We start from the raw sequence: 17,416 nt of genomic DNA on the forward strand, positions 1-17,416 counted from the left end.
ATACAATTTTATATACATGAATGAATACTCAGAAGCTTTACTCGAGTAAGGTGTTTAGACTAAGTTAGGCTAGACTAGACTAGAGCGGCTCGCCGGGGCGGTTCGCTGCGCAGGGTCCGGCGGGCCTACTTACCTCTTATCGTAACTCAACTACCTCTTTACATAGTTTTAACTTGTACTTGGCATTCGCTGTTGACGACTGTAGTATGTATAGCAGTCTCGCTTGAGACTCTTGTCTTAATATATTTTATTGATTGTTTTTTTTTTTTTAATAATTTGTTGATATTCAAATTATTATTTCAATAATTAGGCGCTTAACGGTACCTAATACTCTCTAAGACTCTGACATAAGTACAAATTTTGACTAATTTTAATTGTTATTTAGATAACTTAGTTTACTACGGGGTCTTTATGTAAGCGTGCGCTATACGCTGATCAGATGTTTTTAGGATTAATTATATATCATGTCATAGTTTGTCTGGAAAGTTGTTCTAACTAACACATTATTTGTAATTACCTTCAAAATTTTATGATTACATTTAATAATGAAAGTTTAAGTAAATCGCATGAGATTTAAAGGTATTTTGACACATTATTCTGTACCTGAGTTATAATATACGCCAAATATAATATTATAATGAGACCGTGGCGATAACGAAATTGTGATTCAATCCATCGAACAAATCGTGAAGTGTTTTAAAAAATTTTTTTCTTTAATTCTACGTCAACATTCGTCAATTAATTTAAATGTTTATCAAATTTTTGGCACCTACTGCATGTTTCTATTCGGAGATGATCGTCTTTCAAACACTCGATAACTATTCGGTAAATTGTATTAGCTGTACGTTTTCCTCGTTGTTGTTGATTGTGAATCTCGGGATAAGTAGCGTGATGTAGCCTCGGTGCGGGCTTCAAGCCCAAACCATCGTTCTGTACCAACTAAATCACCTACCTCCTCGTCTGTTTTATACATCAAAACTTATAGCGTAATTTTGTATTTACCAATATTATAATAAGATTTTTTGGGTTCTTGTATGGGGTATGTTTTGTGAAATATTAAATTGTACTTATAAATAACCGCTGGTTTTATTTTTTTTCACCCGCCAGCCCGTAAGTAGAGGTGGTGGTGTATGCGGCTTCTGTGACACAATTCAAACAAAATGTTTTCTCGCAGGCATCAAGTATTTGAAGTCACGTCGTGGCAAGGTGATCATGATGGTGAACACGTTCCCGTTCTGCGAGGAGTCCAAGTTGAGGGATAAGGTCATATGGCGCTGCACCTCCAAGAAGACTAACTGCAAAGCCCGGATTCACATGCTGGGTACCAACGTGGTCGCCGTCAAGGGCATGCACAACCACCCGCCTCGTGCTCCGACGTCCTGATATATCATCACCTATATAATTTTTCATACATTTCCATGTAAACATTCTTCCAATTTCATGGCGCACACTACTCTATACATTCCCTTTTGGATTTCTTTTGTTATTTTTCATATCTTTTTCATCAACGCTCTATATATTATAAGCATTAGTTAAAGGCTTTTGAAGTTACGCTAGTTTTAAGTGTTCGGTTTAAATGTGAAGTTTAGTATTCGTAAAAAGACTATTTGATTCATCATTATTAGCTCAGTAAAGACGTATGTCCGAACGTGTACGTGAAGATACGGCGAACATAAACTGAAGGTGAATTTAGTCGGCTCTAACTGATGAGTTATAATAATTTTCAAGATATTATTATGCAGTTAGTTTATGATATGTGAGTATTATTATTTATAATGGATGTGACGTCACGACGGATCACCCCCGGTCCTCCTACGCAATTGAATTTGGACACGGCTATATAATGACATGTAAATCATGTTGAGACATTTAGTTTGTGGTTGTGGGCAAAGGAGTTAATTATGGCATTCCATTAATATTGTTAATTAGACTCTGGTGCTTTGAGTAATACCTAGCGTGTAACCGTTTGAACTAAGTTCTATGTATACTTTCATACGTATAGTATGATAGTATTAACGTATTATAATTTATATTAGTTTAAGACGATCATTGAGTTAGTTAGAACTAAGTCCATTATACGTCGGCTTGTGATATTATAATCGGACCATTGTATGAATCTGAGAGTATCACTTTTTTTTTTGTTTTTTATATAAAGTACTTATAAAAATCGTATTTTCTTACGTCACGTAACATAAGCAGTGCCTTAAAACGGAATCGTTGTCAATTATTATTGATTAAATATATATATTTTGTACTGAACATTCCTTATATGTAAATTGGCTTTACATTATACAATACTTATAAAATTTAAATTTTAATATAGTTTTAAAACGTTGATTTTATTAAGAGTATTACTCATTAAGATTTATCCGATATTAAATATGTTTATATTAAATGTTATTTTATTTGTCACTTTTATTACAATACTTATTTATATTGTAATAGAGTTGGTATTCAAATGTATTATTTGTTTATTAGTAATTGATTGCGAGGAAATCGGCCTGTTTAAGTTCAGTGGGAAACAGCAGAAGGCGAAGATTATAACAGGAGGATATGAGTTTGAGAAGGAGAGAGAGTTCCCGAATGGAAGGACACGTTGGCGTTGTTCGCATCACGCCAACTGTTGCGCCAATATTTATACCATAGATAACGATGTCGTACTCTTCTATGATAAACATAACCATAAATAATCTATGATACGTATACATTGAGCTAAAAATAACTCGCTTCCTATTAATATTATCGTAAGCGTTCAAAACATTTAGGAATTTTATTTTAAGGAGTGTCTATGAAGATGATATATCTCATTTAAATTGTTGATTGAAAAGTCATGTGTTATTTAAGTAAATGTCTTTAAAACTTTCATAGACTAGTAATATATATAGTAAGTAAACCACGAATAAATCATATTCTTTCAATCATAATCATATTCTTTTTAAATAAAGAAAGCTCCTTTAGGTACTAATTCCATTGGTTACTTTAAGGGTCATTAACCGCAGTTTACATACCGACGGGTAGGGGAAAGAAATATTTGGTTCTGGATGGATACTCGTTCAACGAGTCTCCTCCCACGTACTGGGTTTGTTCCCGGAGGAAGAACGCTGGGTGTAAAGCTAAAGCCAGGACCAACAAAGACGGAGAAGTCGTATCATATGACAATACACATAATCACCAAAAAACTCGCCTTTACAACAAATCTACCAAAAAAATTTCCATCATGTAATTCTCTGTATGATAATTATTATAAAACGTGAATATATTTAATGTTGTCAGTATACTTATTTTTTTTATGCTCCTCGTCTTAAGTTTTCCTTTATTCGTTATTAAATTTTGTTATAATTTTCAGAAGCGTTCTTCTTGCCGTCGCGTGCTGGGAAATCGGTGTTGATATTCCAATCGAATAAGTTCTGGGTGAACAATCATTATCGGGATAAATTGAACTGGGCGTGCCGTGACAAGGACACTAAAGGCTGCCTGTGCAGGGTCCAAACCACCATGAACGGTAGGTTTATTCGCATCAAGGGAGGTCATAACCACGAGCCAAACTTCACACCGTTCAATTTCGACGCGTCCACTACTGAAAAACCAGTCAACGAATGGCATACGCCTCTTAAAAGTACCTAGCAGAGTGTCCAAAGGCTCAATAAACTTATTATTATAAGAGACAATTTATAATGTGTGGCTTTTGCGGCTGTGAAAGATCTGATATATTCTCTTGTTCGTCGCATTCCCCTATACTGTGTTTTAATTTAATTTCGTGTAATATCATTAGTTTTACGTTTTTAGTGTGTTTAGATTAATATCGCTATGTAGAACACGAGGGTTCACGTTTACCAAAATGAATTAGTGTCTACATTTTTCCATTGTTTTAACAGTAGCTGTAGCATTCCGTTAAGATCTCACATTGAATGTTTGAATAGGAAAATAATATGAACGTGTTAAAAATTACGATGACATATTTTCTTAGTAATAAATTGAAAGACATTTTACTATTGAATATAGGAAAATTATTTACGTACCAAAATACGGATCTCGAATCTCGATCGCCTATTAATATATTGTAATGTGTCATAAGTATATTATTGGATTGTCACATTTGGGTTTGTAGTTCTGTACATGCGGTTGTATCCTGAGAACAGTTTTATCGCTTAGCGTTAATGGCCTTGATTTGTGATTCTCGTCAATATTATGAACGATACTTCAATCGGAGTTTGTGATTCTTCTTTATAATATATATAATCTACACAAAAAAATTATGTATTAAGTCCACCAGTATTTTTGTGTTATAAGAAATAAAATATTTTTTCAATAATTGTATTATGATTTTTGTTTTGTATTTTTTTTTAATTTGTGTATCAATTGTTAGTGCTTTTTAAGCGTTATGTTTAATAATATTCTCACTCAACGATTGGTTTAAAATTTAATGCATATGACTATTTTTACCGTCCTTGAACTACGACTGATAAGAATAACACATTGAAGTCCATAAGGCTGATGGCTGATGAGGCTAGTGGAATGGTAGTTTTTTCTAATTTCAGTTGAGTGGAGTGTCTCCCGTTATGGCAACCCTGTTTTAGTGGTGAGCGGCGAGAGATATCGTCGTATTGGAAGGATTATTTACGGGAGGGGAATGTGGAAATGTATCAAGTCCGACCATGGGTGCAAATCGTACGCCATAACACAGAATAATCGTGTGGTGGTGGTTGGATACTCGCACTCCTACCACAGCACAAAACTAGTCAGAAGGAGAAAGAAGAAGGCGGCTGAGGAAAAAAAATGCTTGATATTTCTATAGGCTAAATGAATGTCTGTGAGCGACTTTTTTGGTCGTTTTTAATTACAAAGCGCATCGTCCAAAGTGTTTTTGAGAATAAAATTTACAAATATGTCATAAACATGTGTTTGATAAGCGAAAGTATAAAATACTCACAAGGAAACGTTAAAGGTGTTGTAAATAAAACTATTTCCAATATACTCGTATACTTGAATATTTTATTTTATAAAGATACTGAAGTAATTAATTTGTTTCTTATTTACATATACCCTCACTAAAATAGGTTTATATAATTAGTTTTCTTCCCACGACAGGTACTAACTTCAAGGGTTTTAGTTGCAGGCACAGGTTTACCAGCAGATGCGCCGCCTACTCTGGGCTTGCCATTCCCTTTCCCCTGCTTCCCTGGACAGTTCCGGTACTGCCTCAGCAAGCGAGGGAAACCAGCTATTGAAGTGGGCGCTCACCGGTTCTGCTTTAACGGTCGAGCTGCGAGTGGGAAAGTTTGGTGGCGTTGTTCCAGGAACCCGCGCTGTCGCGCTGCCGTACACACCTTCGGATTGAGGGTCGTCCAAATGAACAGCGCTCACACTTGCGGTGTTCGTGCTACTCCTCTCCGACCCATGTTTTAAAGCGCTCTCTATCTCAAAAACCCCGAGTCTCATTTGATTATACGTTCAAAATTATAGCGACCGTCGGCAGTGAAATTGTGTTGGCACAGTCAGAGATCTCAATGGAGCTATTTTTTCGGTGTCGTCTGTCGGATGTAGAATGTCGTTATATCAGTTGGCTCGAAAAAAATTATTCGAATGGAATGTTACAAATAATGTTTGTGCCTTTGTGCCGACGGTTATCAAACTCTTTTTGTTCGTTGAGCTCATGCAAGCGTTAGTTTGCAGCTATCTATTGAATCTCCAAAGAGATTACAGACATGAACAATCTCTGGTTGATGGACATGGTCTGTGTAAAGTATACGAATCTAGTGATATTACATATTAACATAGATCCGAGTCTTCGTAAATAGTTTCCGAGTCGATCACTGTTATCTTGAACGGTACTATTGTTTGTAATTGATCTTTATTGTATCGGTAAGTGCTGAACAATCAGCGCTCGGACTCTATATAGTCTATATAGGACAGTGAACACGAAACATTGTTTGCAAAATATTTTTTAAGGCTGTACTAAGGCAACGTTTATAAAAACGTCCTATCTCAAATGTAGTATTTACCTAAGAGTATTTGGATTGCATAATAAGAAATAATTATATCAGCGACAGAATATTGAAGGCCAGTATTTTTTTACAGTCTTTATCACAATACATTTATACAGAGAATATTTTTTAGTGAGAGCGTTAAGCTAGAAGATGTTTCTTGCCTGCGTCAGTCTAGATCTTCCGTGCGACCCTCCTAGATGTAGTTCGTTGTACAAAGTGATAGTTCTCTTATGACGTAAGTATTTTTATATATTACTTTTACATATTTTTTTACAATTTTATTCGCGTAATGTAAATACAGATAGATTGTTGGAAAGTATCCCGTTCGGTTTTGGTTAGCGGACAGTATTTTGTTTGGTGTGTTGTCGGATGGAGTATTTGTGTCGGAAGGTTGTTGATATCGAGTCATGACGTGTATACGATGTTAGTAAGCTAATGTAACGACTTGTTAAGTTAGGAAGCTGCATTTATTGAAATTACTTAATTATAATACTCAATGTATACGTTTAAGATTAAGCTTTTTGTTTTTTTTTTTTTCAAGTGAGATTTTTTATTATTATTATTATTTTTTTTTTTTTTACCTTTATTAAGATTTTTTTTTATATATTATTGCTTTTAGTTAGTACTTAAATACCATATTTTTATGAAATATTCGACGTTATAGCCTTGGCTGTACTTACACAAAGATTTATTTTTGGATACAATAGATTTTATACCGCACAATGTTAACCATGTAACAGATATACGAAGATGTATTAGTTCAACCATTACGTATACGACCTATGTTTAAGTTAACCTTTGGAGTATTATTCTTGAAGTATTATTTTGTATGTGATAAGATGTTTTATATTATTTTAGTGGAAAGTGTTTATGGATAATGTTAGCCGGCGAGTGTCGCCAGCGCAGAGTGTAGTGAATACTGGTAGTGGGAAATGTTCTCTCTGTGTATACGTACGTACAAAGAAACGATATTATATTGAACTGCTGTCATTAAACGAGTTTTATTGCGATACGGGTTACCTCTGTTTAGGATTTTAAAGTTTAAAAATTCTTATGTCTAGCAAAACTTTTGAAGGTTTTTTTTTGTTCATTTTCTTAATAAAAAAGAATAAATTCGATATCAATCAAATATTTAATTCTTAATAAACCATCTAGATATTCTTTAATACATTTCGATTCAAGCCCTCTAGATTTTTCTAACAGTTACGCGTGCTTTGCTAGAAAAAGCTTGTAACGTGTGAGCGTGTTGTGTTAATGAAACATGAGGTAGATATGTATTTATTAATTATAATATATTATATGTTAACTGTAATGATAAATACAGAGGCGGTGTTAACATCAAATAGTATAAATGGTGACTTGTTCCAGGCTGGTTTTATATACGCTCAGCGCGAGGGGGCCTGCACTTGGTAGCTGATGGCCACATTTTCTACGAGGACGGTGGTTCACACCCACGCCGAGTCACCTGGAGATGCGCCAGGTCGTACCAGAAGGCGGAGAGGTGCCAAGTAGCGTTGTGTCTGAGAGACGGGCGACTGGTTTATTTCCGGGGGGCGCACAATCATCCCGCGACCTACAATCAAGCTAAACACGAGTCTAGGAGGTTCGAGGTGGATCCGATGGGAAAGTATAAGATAGTGGAGAGCTGCGCCCCCGGACAGTGGTCGCTGCCCCCGCTCAGCCTCTGCCTCCAGCACCCCACGCTGCACTTCTCCTCTAGGCCTGGCGCGACCTCCTTGTCCGCGGTCTTCTTGATAGAAGACAATGATGCGGATTTGGAGAGTCGCTATTTAGATTCCACACGAATCTATCGTTATTTTAATATCTCTCTGTTGTTCGTTAAGTATTTTTCTATAGTTCTTACTATTTGTTTACGAAATACCTAATCTTAAAAGACTGCCTAAGTAGATTTATGCCACAGTTAGCAACGTATTCTCGTCTCTTTATTTTTGTATCATCAGTTATCGTGGCCTATATACAATGCTTAATTGGATTGTATAGAAGTTATAGTGTTAGACATCTAGTCGCCCCGCGGTCGCCTCGGACCAATGCCTTAGCGGCTATGTACTTTAACGTAGTCATACATAAGGAAACTATATTGAATACATATATTAAGATAACGCGATGTGCAATATTCTATTACCAAAATATTTAGAAGTTATGTATACAAAGTGTCTAAGCTTTAATAATAGTGTAGCCGTCTTGTTGATGCTTTTTTTTATATATAAAAAAAATCTATTTATTAACCGCTGCGTAGAATGCGGAAGGACTGATAGGAAATGTTATGGAATACTCCAATATTAATGATTTGTATTTAAACTAGTGTAGTGTAGAGCTTACGAGATGTAACAAGCGATAGTTTTTATAATAGATTCTTATACAGATGGACGTCTGAATTGAAATCAAATACTGTAGAAGTTTTATAGTATACCATCTACTTGTAGACACTAGTTGGTTAGTTATAGTGATTTTGTATTTCGAGTCATCCGGTTTCTGTAGTTAAACTGCGTACCAAGAATCTCATGATCACAATTTTTGATTAACTTTACAAGCATAGCGGTTTGTAAGATTTAACTGTAGACATAATAGAACTTTTATATGATATATGTTTATATTCATAAATGATATTATATTCCAAGGCGTTTTTTTTTATTTATCACTCATTTTGGCCGTTATCGTATTGTTTGTCTTATATGTAATGTTTTCTATCGCCTCTCTTTAGCTCTTCCAACCAAACATTACGACGATCAGCTGTTGAAGATGGGTGGTTACTGGTACAAATTGGATTCCTGTTATCGAAATAAGCGACGCTGGATATGTGCGAGGGGTTGTGCGGCCAGGATACATACTAGTGGTAAACGTTTGGTTTTCTCTGAATTAAGACATCGGTGCAGGCATCAGAACAATACAATCTGACACGAGACCTTACTATTAAGATGATCAGTTGCAAGTTATATTGGTGACATTAACATCGCTTAGCGGCTAGGATTGTTTGATATAATTAGAGCCCATCATGTCAAGTATCTAGAATGTACCCCACCGAAATAGCTCGTTCTAACTTAGCTTACAGTTTTGTAATTTTATAAATTTACACGTGTCCATAAGCAAAAAATCTGCTCAATCAAAGTACTTACTTCCCGCCGTTTTGTAAATGTATGCCTATTTTTTACTTTAATACCATAGTTATAAGTTCTTTTTACATCAGTGTATTAATTCTTTTGTAGTGGGAATGAATATAATCCCTTCGATTAACTAAAGATCGTTGTAAGGAGCGAGATGTGAATCCTTTGTTCGTAATATTTGGTACAAGTTTTTTTTTCTTTGTGCAACAAAATGTTAGGATTATTGTGTCTACTAATATTTTTATATGATATTAATGGTCTGTGAGTATTTTAAAAACTGTGACTTCAGTATTTATATAATATGTGATAAAGCTACAGTTTGTTCATGTGATCGTTCATTTTATATTATTACTAAACTAGAAACAATATTCCCATACTACGACATATTTCTTTTCTTTGTAACTTTCTTAAACTAGTTTTTATTATCTGTTATAATGTAAGTTAAACTGTTTTTTTTTTGTATGTATATTACTTTAAGAATGTGATCACATTAATGTTTCGTTCGTAAATATAAATTTAAGTGATTCTCATGCAAAAAATGATAATTTCATAATATATTCATAGTTTTTGTATGAGAATACGTCACAATACGTGTTTAAATGAAAATTATAAACAATATAATGTTGATTCTACCGATTTGAATAAACCGTGGCTTCGTAAATATTTTTATAATTAACGTTTTTCTTGATATGTCAATAAGGTAGGTATTCCATTGGTATGACATATAATACATTATTATTTCTATATAACATTGTACGCATGTTGCAGCACAAATAATATATAACGAGAGAGGTTATCCCAAGATGGTTTTGAACGGATACTATTTCCGTCCGCACAACGCTTACAGGAACCAACCGAAAATGTTATGGTACTGCGGTGCCAGGAACAAGTACCAATGTCCCGCGATCATACGAACGTACAAAGGGGAGGTTGTCGTTGTGGAAAATACTCACAACCATAAATCATAAGGCCGCATAGTATACACAAGTCGGCGCATCAGATCCCGCTTAAGTAACAGTCTAGAACATTCCAGACAGTGTTCACTAATTTCGGTATATCATCTGTTGTTTTGTTTTATGTTACAAATAGCGCAAATAAATGATAACAAAGCAAATTGATCCAGATGTCGGATTTGTGAGAGTTGATTGTATTTTTTATAAATGTATTTTATTATATTATGTATTGTAAGTTTTTGTGAATATAAATATTAAAAAAATTATCCGTTTGTGTGACATTTCTCCATCTCTATACATTAGTGTCGTGTTAGGTGATGTGTTTTGATATTGGTTGCTGATATTGTCCGATGGGTTCAGAATCTGCGCCGGCGGTGTACGTGCCATCGAGGACCGGCAAGTCTCTGCTCCTCCACGACGGCTATACATTCTACTTGAAGAACTTACAAGCTAACGGCAGGAAGCAGTGGTACTGTTCGTCACGCGACATGGCCGGCTGCCGCGCTGACGTCATAACCGCCCCCGCGCGTTCCGGCAACGGTGACATACTGTTCCTGGTGCGCGGGAGACATATCCACGCACCACCAAGCTATTACTTCACACCAGACGGCAAGTATGTCAGGCGTAAAGACGCGTATCATAGATACAGGTAGCGACATTGTTCTGTTATTAAGGCTAACGTCTTGTTATCCGAGTGCAGTATGTATTTTTTTTATCTTATTATTTTTACCTCCGTTTCAATGTTTTTTTTTTAACTTTTTTTATGCATTTTTATCTTGATTTTTTTTTAGATTTTTTTTTGTTTAATCAAATCGTACTTAATTTTGAAATCAAGAGTACAATTATAAATGTATAAACAAGACGTCATATATTAATTAAGGAAAGACTAATATCATTAATATTTCATTATTTTTTTTTATTGAATGTATTAATCGAAACACGGACAAAGTCCGATGTGAAGTGGACTTAAATTGTATATAACTTTTTCAAACTTAAATCCTCTTTGGTACTCACGAATGGCCGAAAAAAAAATACTGTTTTAAAGTTTTTTTTTTTATTAACGTCTACATAAAGCGAATGGTTGAAATTTAGTTTGAGTTGATTTATGTTAATTAGTGATAAGTACTATTAAATGATAATGTACAAAAAAATGAGGAGCCTTGATCTTAACTAGAAATATAACGGAATTTATTTCAACAGAAATGAAAATTAATTTTGTTAATAAATTTGTTAACGATAGATACAATTGATTAAATATTGTAAAAAAATATATATGTTTTTAATTTATCTATGACTGTTTTTTCAAAAAAAAAATAATGGATGTATATATATTTCTAAGCTAAAGCTAAAGTTTCATTCGTTAATTTACTTTACAATAGAGAGAACAGGGAAGTTATGAAACCCCGGATCGACCTAATTTTTAATATAATAATGAGGTCAGATAAAAATACTCCTTTCATGAAGAATGCTTTTTCGTGAAGATACGTATTTCATATCTATTTAATATATAAACAAAGTGTAACAAATCGTAGTTCGTCATATCCCCTATTCGTTCACCGCAGTCGTGGGGAGCATGAATCGTCATAGGATACAGATTGGGAGGTCGCGGTACACTTTGAAGTAGTTTTCCCGATCTGTTGTAATATCAGTATGAATTGCGCAGTTGATGGATCAATACCAGCAACAAAGTTATGAAAGAAAGTTCGGCAAGCCGGTTGTATGGGTGTGCGGCTGTGTGCTGTCTCCTACAGCCTAGTTACACCCTGTATGCCCTAATTTTGATATACGTCCCTTCTGACGGCGATGTGTGCGTGTGCTATGAGGAAAACGAGCGACCTCCTTCGCTTTCTTATGTTTCAGATGTCTATGGGTTGGATGTTTTGTGTTTTATTCCCCTACAACGATCATATGGACGTGAACGTTTGGAGGATTTCTTTTTAAATATACAGTTGCATTGAATTATTAATATGCATATTTTAAATGCCTCATTTTACTCGAATAAAAAAATAATATATCTATTTTATAAAATAGATAACTAGTAAAGTTTTCAGCGACTGCTTGCTTCGTGGATTAATCTAATTATCTACCCAATATTTATTTTTGGCTCCGTTCTTGGTTCTGTAAATCTGAATTGGCGCAACGTAAGCATGAATATAATATTAAAAATATGTCCTAGGGTGTGAGGGCTCGGGGGTATCATGGGGGTAGCACGAGCCCCATCGCCAGCGCGAGGCATGCGCGACTAGCTCGTGGGGTAATCGATAACAGCATCCCACCCATAAAACATACGCAATAACTCCCTTCCGCCTGCCTTATAATATTGACAAGTTTACAACAGGACTTACTTTACTCATCTACATAAATTTACGACATAATAGAATTTAATTCTGTTATTAAATAGAAATAAATGTTGTATTATTGGAATGGGATGTTTCTCTTGGTTTAATAGTTGTATATTACGTGACTATAGTCATAGTATTAATGATAACTAAGCTTAGCGTTAGTCGTAGTTGTAGTTGTAGTTGTAGTATGTTAGGTAACGAGGTTTTTATTGTAGTGGCGGGTTGCGGCTCGATGTTGGTATGGCGTCGACGCAGCAACAGCAAGGTTCATGCCTCCACTTGCAGCATATCCGTCCTGCCGCTGCACACCTGCGACTGTCTACTGCGTCTCAATTTGCGGCTGTGATTATCATAGATAGACTTAATATGTTATACTTAATATGGAGCTAGTCACGACCTAGTTGAACTAATGTGATATGCTTTGATATTCCTAGAATATGAAACACGTTCCCACGCAATGCCTTATGTTTGAGTCACTATGTACGGTACGGATATCATGTTGTACACCAACCGGTATATTAATATTAATCAATAAACATTACACAAATGCTACGGTCAATTATTTTGGATACTCGTGTGATACGTCTCGCAGTCGTCGGTGGCGTGCTGGACAGTCGTATACAGTCGTATCGTTTCTTGTTAATGACACATAACAGATTACCAGTGATAGTCGGTGATTCCCGAACACGCCACCGACGACATGACATCTAATCATATTTTAAGGTATGTTTTTTTTTGTTATTTTCTTTTTATTTTTTGGTTTCTCGAGTGATGATAACTCTTTTAACGAGTGATTGTGTTGCAAGGTGGAGCTCGATACCTGTATACAGCGAGAGGCGGGAAATTGCTTTTCTACGAAGGCAACACTTACTTCGTTAACTCGAGAAAAAAACGCGAGAAAGCTCGAGTCTTATGGTACTGCTCGTCGAGGAAGTCTAGGAACTGCCCAGCCTCGATCCTGACCTTGTACGACAGAGTCCTCGGTCAGCCCCCGGAACACACGCATCCGCCCAAAGTATCCAGCGGTTTCAGCACAGCCACTATTAACGAATATTTTGCCGATTAAGTGAATTCTCCGTCGTTCCAAACTGTAAATTTAGGCCAAATAATTTATTTTTTACAGTGTCACTGTTATTTAAAACACTCTAAACCGTTTAGTACTTAAGACGTATCGCGGACACATTCCCCGTTTAATATTTACAAACAAATATTCTAGTCTTTTATAATATTTTAATATTATTTATGTTTAATTTTGAACAGTTTCTGTGTCGTTTGTGAATGAAGCTGAGATTCATTGTGAACTTAATGTGGAGTACAAATATTATTTTATAATTCATAAAGAGTTGTATACATGTGTTGTATCAGTTTAGTCAATATTAGTTTTTTGTAGGTGAATATGTGCCAAATTGTATTCTTGAATAATAATGTTTTGAAATCAAACAGTTTTGAATGGCACCAGCCCGGGCGCGGCTAGGGTGTTCCAACTACCTGCTTGTTCTGGGAACCAAAAAAAGGCCATCTAGACATTCAGCCTTTTAATACATTTCTATTTAAAATGTTGCTGTCCAATTTCCATTGTATTCAATGTACTAATCGCAGGTAGACGTTTCCTATCATCCCACGTCTGAACACTACTTTAAGTACGGTTATATTAACCTTATATTATATTATAAACGGTCTTTTGTCTAGCCCATACTTCGTTATTTCGATAAAAAAAAAAAATGAATACCTGACGTAAATGTAGTATTAGTAAAGGGAATGCGGTTTCACAAGGTTTTGACGGTAACTGGTTTAAAAGAAGAGTAATTTTATTGAACTTATTTATTGACAGCACCTACAGATGTTAGATCGGATTTAAATTTTATAATTGGTGAGATTCTCTGACGTTTTGATATTATATATTTTTTAAAGATTTTTTTTTATTTAAACTTTAAGAGTTACTAACTTTTATGAGACGGTATATAAAATTTCAAGTAAATGTGACAAATTCTTTATTTCGTTGAAACTAAAACGACAAGATATCGTGATTTCGCAACGCATTTTAGTACTAAATCTAATGCAAATACAAAATAATTTAATCACATATAAGGCAACCATATTTATTAAAGTATTATAATTTGAAATTTAAATAAGTGTCCGATAGGAAGTACAATATAACAGCGGTGAAGGTATCTACGTTCAACCTCCTTAATCATAAATACATTAACATAATCACTTGAGTAATAATTAAGAGTAATGGAAACTCTTTACTCATTATTTTATAGTGGGTCAACTTTTATATGAATATTTATAGAATTATTAATTTTAACCGCGAATTAAGATTTAGTGTAGAAAAAAACGGAAGTGATAAAGAAAAATATATAGATTCTGTAACGATTTATGAGATATTTTTTGCGTAATTTCAAATGACGTCGATTTTTAGACTCGTCAAATGTTAAATCCTAAGTGTAATCGAATGTGTACTTTATATTATCTCACTTATGATCCAGATTTCTCTACATCAATCTTGGTCAGCCGGATAGTGTTTATATTATCTTAATATTATAATGCAGTCAGAAAAAAAATTATTCAAATACGTAAGACGTGTCCACCGTTCCGTGAGAATGGAGCCGAGTTATTAGCTTGTTTGAAGCGCGTTCACATTGAGTCGCCCGTTACACATACTGCTTGAGACTAGATTTTGATCAAACTGGAAGAGCAGTTATTAATACGCATATCAAATATACATATATATATATAATTAAGAAAGTCTGAATATAAATATAACAAATTTCATAATTTTATTAAGACACGTAAGACATTTTATGTTAAACAAAAAAAATGTGGCTTAAGTTTTGGCTATCCTAAAGACTTTGTGGCAACTATAAATACTTATTTTATATATGACTATAGATTAACAATATTCGTTCTATTTTTTATTGTAAATCAAGGAGACAGATTGATGACAGCGCCCTCAAAGAAAACAATAAAAATTATTATTGGGTCTGGACTCGTAGGCGTGAGAAACGTCGCGTCCTCCCAGCAGTAGATGGCGCTAGTACTACATTAGTTCTTAATTAATTATTATTTATCACAAAAGTATGTCAAATGGAAAAACTGTTACCACATGAGAAGAATTTAAATAAAAACTCCGAGCTACGAGACACCTTGGATGCATTTAGTTTTCAGATATACTAAGTTGCTGATTTTAAATAAAATTTACTACAATTTACAGATGAACACAATGTTTTATAATTTATATATATTAGGAAAATTATTCAAGAACAATAAATAATACTTGTGATTTAATATTTATATTAAACACATTTAATTGATAATGTTTATAATTTTTTATGCAGTACTCAAAAAAAAAATTTTTTTTCTTAATTTGTATACAATTTTCAAGAACATTATAAAAATTTTTGACCAAACCTGTATCGGACTAAAGTTACTAATAAAAATAAAAATATATAATCTACCGAGTCCGCTGTATTCAGCAACAGTTTCCAGTCCATATATTTAAACGAGTATTGGATTACTAATTTTAACGTCTCAGCAAACAATGAAACATCAAGAATGTGTTTTTCAGATGCCCGTTACGTCATATCGCGACGCGGGAATCCCATGATCATTTACAACGGAGTGAATTTCATTAGAGAGAGAACGAGAGGGGAACGCACCAGGTGGGTGTGCGGTAGAAAGAGACGGAGACAGTGTATAGCCAGTCTAACAACAGTCGATGGAGTGCTGGTGAAGAGCTATGGCTTCCACAACCACAGCTAGCGTTTGTTGTAATGGATACTCTTATCCATGGATAATTTTAATCATGTACCCTCACTAACGATACTTCGTTGCATATCATGTTTATTAACTAAGCTGATTTAATTGATTTATTAATATGAGAAAACGAATTTATATTTAACAGCTATCACGATGAAGTGAATGAAACACACATATATAATACATTAAGAATAATATAATTGTATGTTACAGGTTATAGAATTATTTTTTTTACGTCAAATAGTATAATCAGTACACGAACATTAACTCCAGTGTTTATCACTAAAAAGTTATAACGTACCTATAGACATGTTATATTTTATTTACATTGAATCAATGTAAGTACTTACGACTGAGATTTTTATAGTTAGAAGCTAACAACGTAAATATTAAATTATAATATATATTAATATTTAGCGAGCTTGAAAAATTAACAATTATATGTAAAATGTAATTATTGTTTGTATATTTTTTTATAAAAAAAATAATTGATGATTAGAATTAATGCATTCGTGAATAGGGAACCTGCTTGAGTGCGATTTTTATAAACATTTGTATAAAATACTTATATCATTGTGACGTATTTAGGGCACAAATTGTCGTAATGGACTTTAATTTAGGTTGGCATTAAAAGGTGCTAAAACCTAGGGAATTATTCAAATAGTCTTATGTCTAAATAGTACCTAATAGAAAGTATATTTTTATCTATTTCATATTTTTTTATAACTTCGAAACGATAAGCAATAGTGCCATTTCTATATTCACAGTTAAAAGTGGATTATATTATGTTTCAAACTAACGTTTTTTATATGATCTTTGACCACAATTTAAGTGGGCCAGTTACCTACAGCCTGTAGTGTTACTACAAGTTTGCATCTTCGAACTACAAACGGATAGTTTCCAGTTTAAAATTCATAAGCCTGCGTTTATAATGAGATCTAAAACTTTCGCGAGTATTCATTTAAATTAAACGAATATTTTTCGGATTACTACGGGTATTTTATTATTTCACGGATCACGGATCACGATTGCTGCAAAGTAACCGAAATATCGGGAGTGTGTAGTTTTAAAAATAATAAAATACGCGTAGTAATCCGAAAAATATAATTTTCATTTAAACCTGTGTTAACTATAAAAGCGCTAGGATTTATCAATGAAAACTTTAATGTCTTCGTATGTACTTTGAACGTGCAAACTTGTGGTAAGGGTGGCTATTGTATTCCAGATTGATCGACATTTTATTAAGTGTTGAA

The 17,416-nt window shown here is 34.1% G+C and overlaps 1 protein-coding gene across 39 annotated transcripts in view; it reads left to right on the forward strand.

The window, feature by feature from the left end:
- Positions 1-17,416, forward strand: part of LOC116769155 (protein tramtrack, beta isoform) — a 102,067-nt gene that overhangs the window by 12,539 nt on the left and 72,112 nt on the right. Inside the window, exons 5-6 of one of the 39 annotated variants that reach the window (XR_009753622.1) lie at positions 5,111-6,222; positions 6,846-6,982. The exons of 31 other annotated variants lie outside the window; for them this stretch is intronic. Coding sequence is in view for 7 of the 8 variants with exons in the window: in XM_061527564.1 (XP_061383548.1) it covers positions 7,356-7,873 (518 nt within the window). In the remaining variant the exon portion in view is untranslated. Of the gene's footprint in view, positions 1-2,984; positions 3,274-3,346; positions 4,313-4,538; positions 5,030-5,110; positions 6,983-7,355; positions 8,626-10,422; positions 10,731-13,210; positions 13,486-17,416 lie in introns of those variants that run through there. 7 more of the 39 variants (XM_061527661.1, XM_061527621.1, XM_061527564.1 and 4 more) reach the window with 7 other exon arrangements.

Source organism: Danaus plexippus, chromosome 5 (assembly GCF_018135715.1).
Source record: "Danaus plexippus chromosome 5, MEX_DaPlex, whole genome shotgun sequence".
In the NCBI taxonomy this organism is placed as follows: Eukaryota; Metazoa; Arthropoda; class Insecta; order Lepidoptera; family Nymphalidae; genus Danaus; species Danaus plexippus.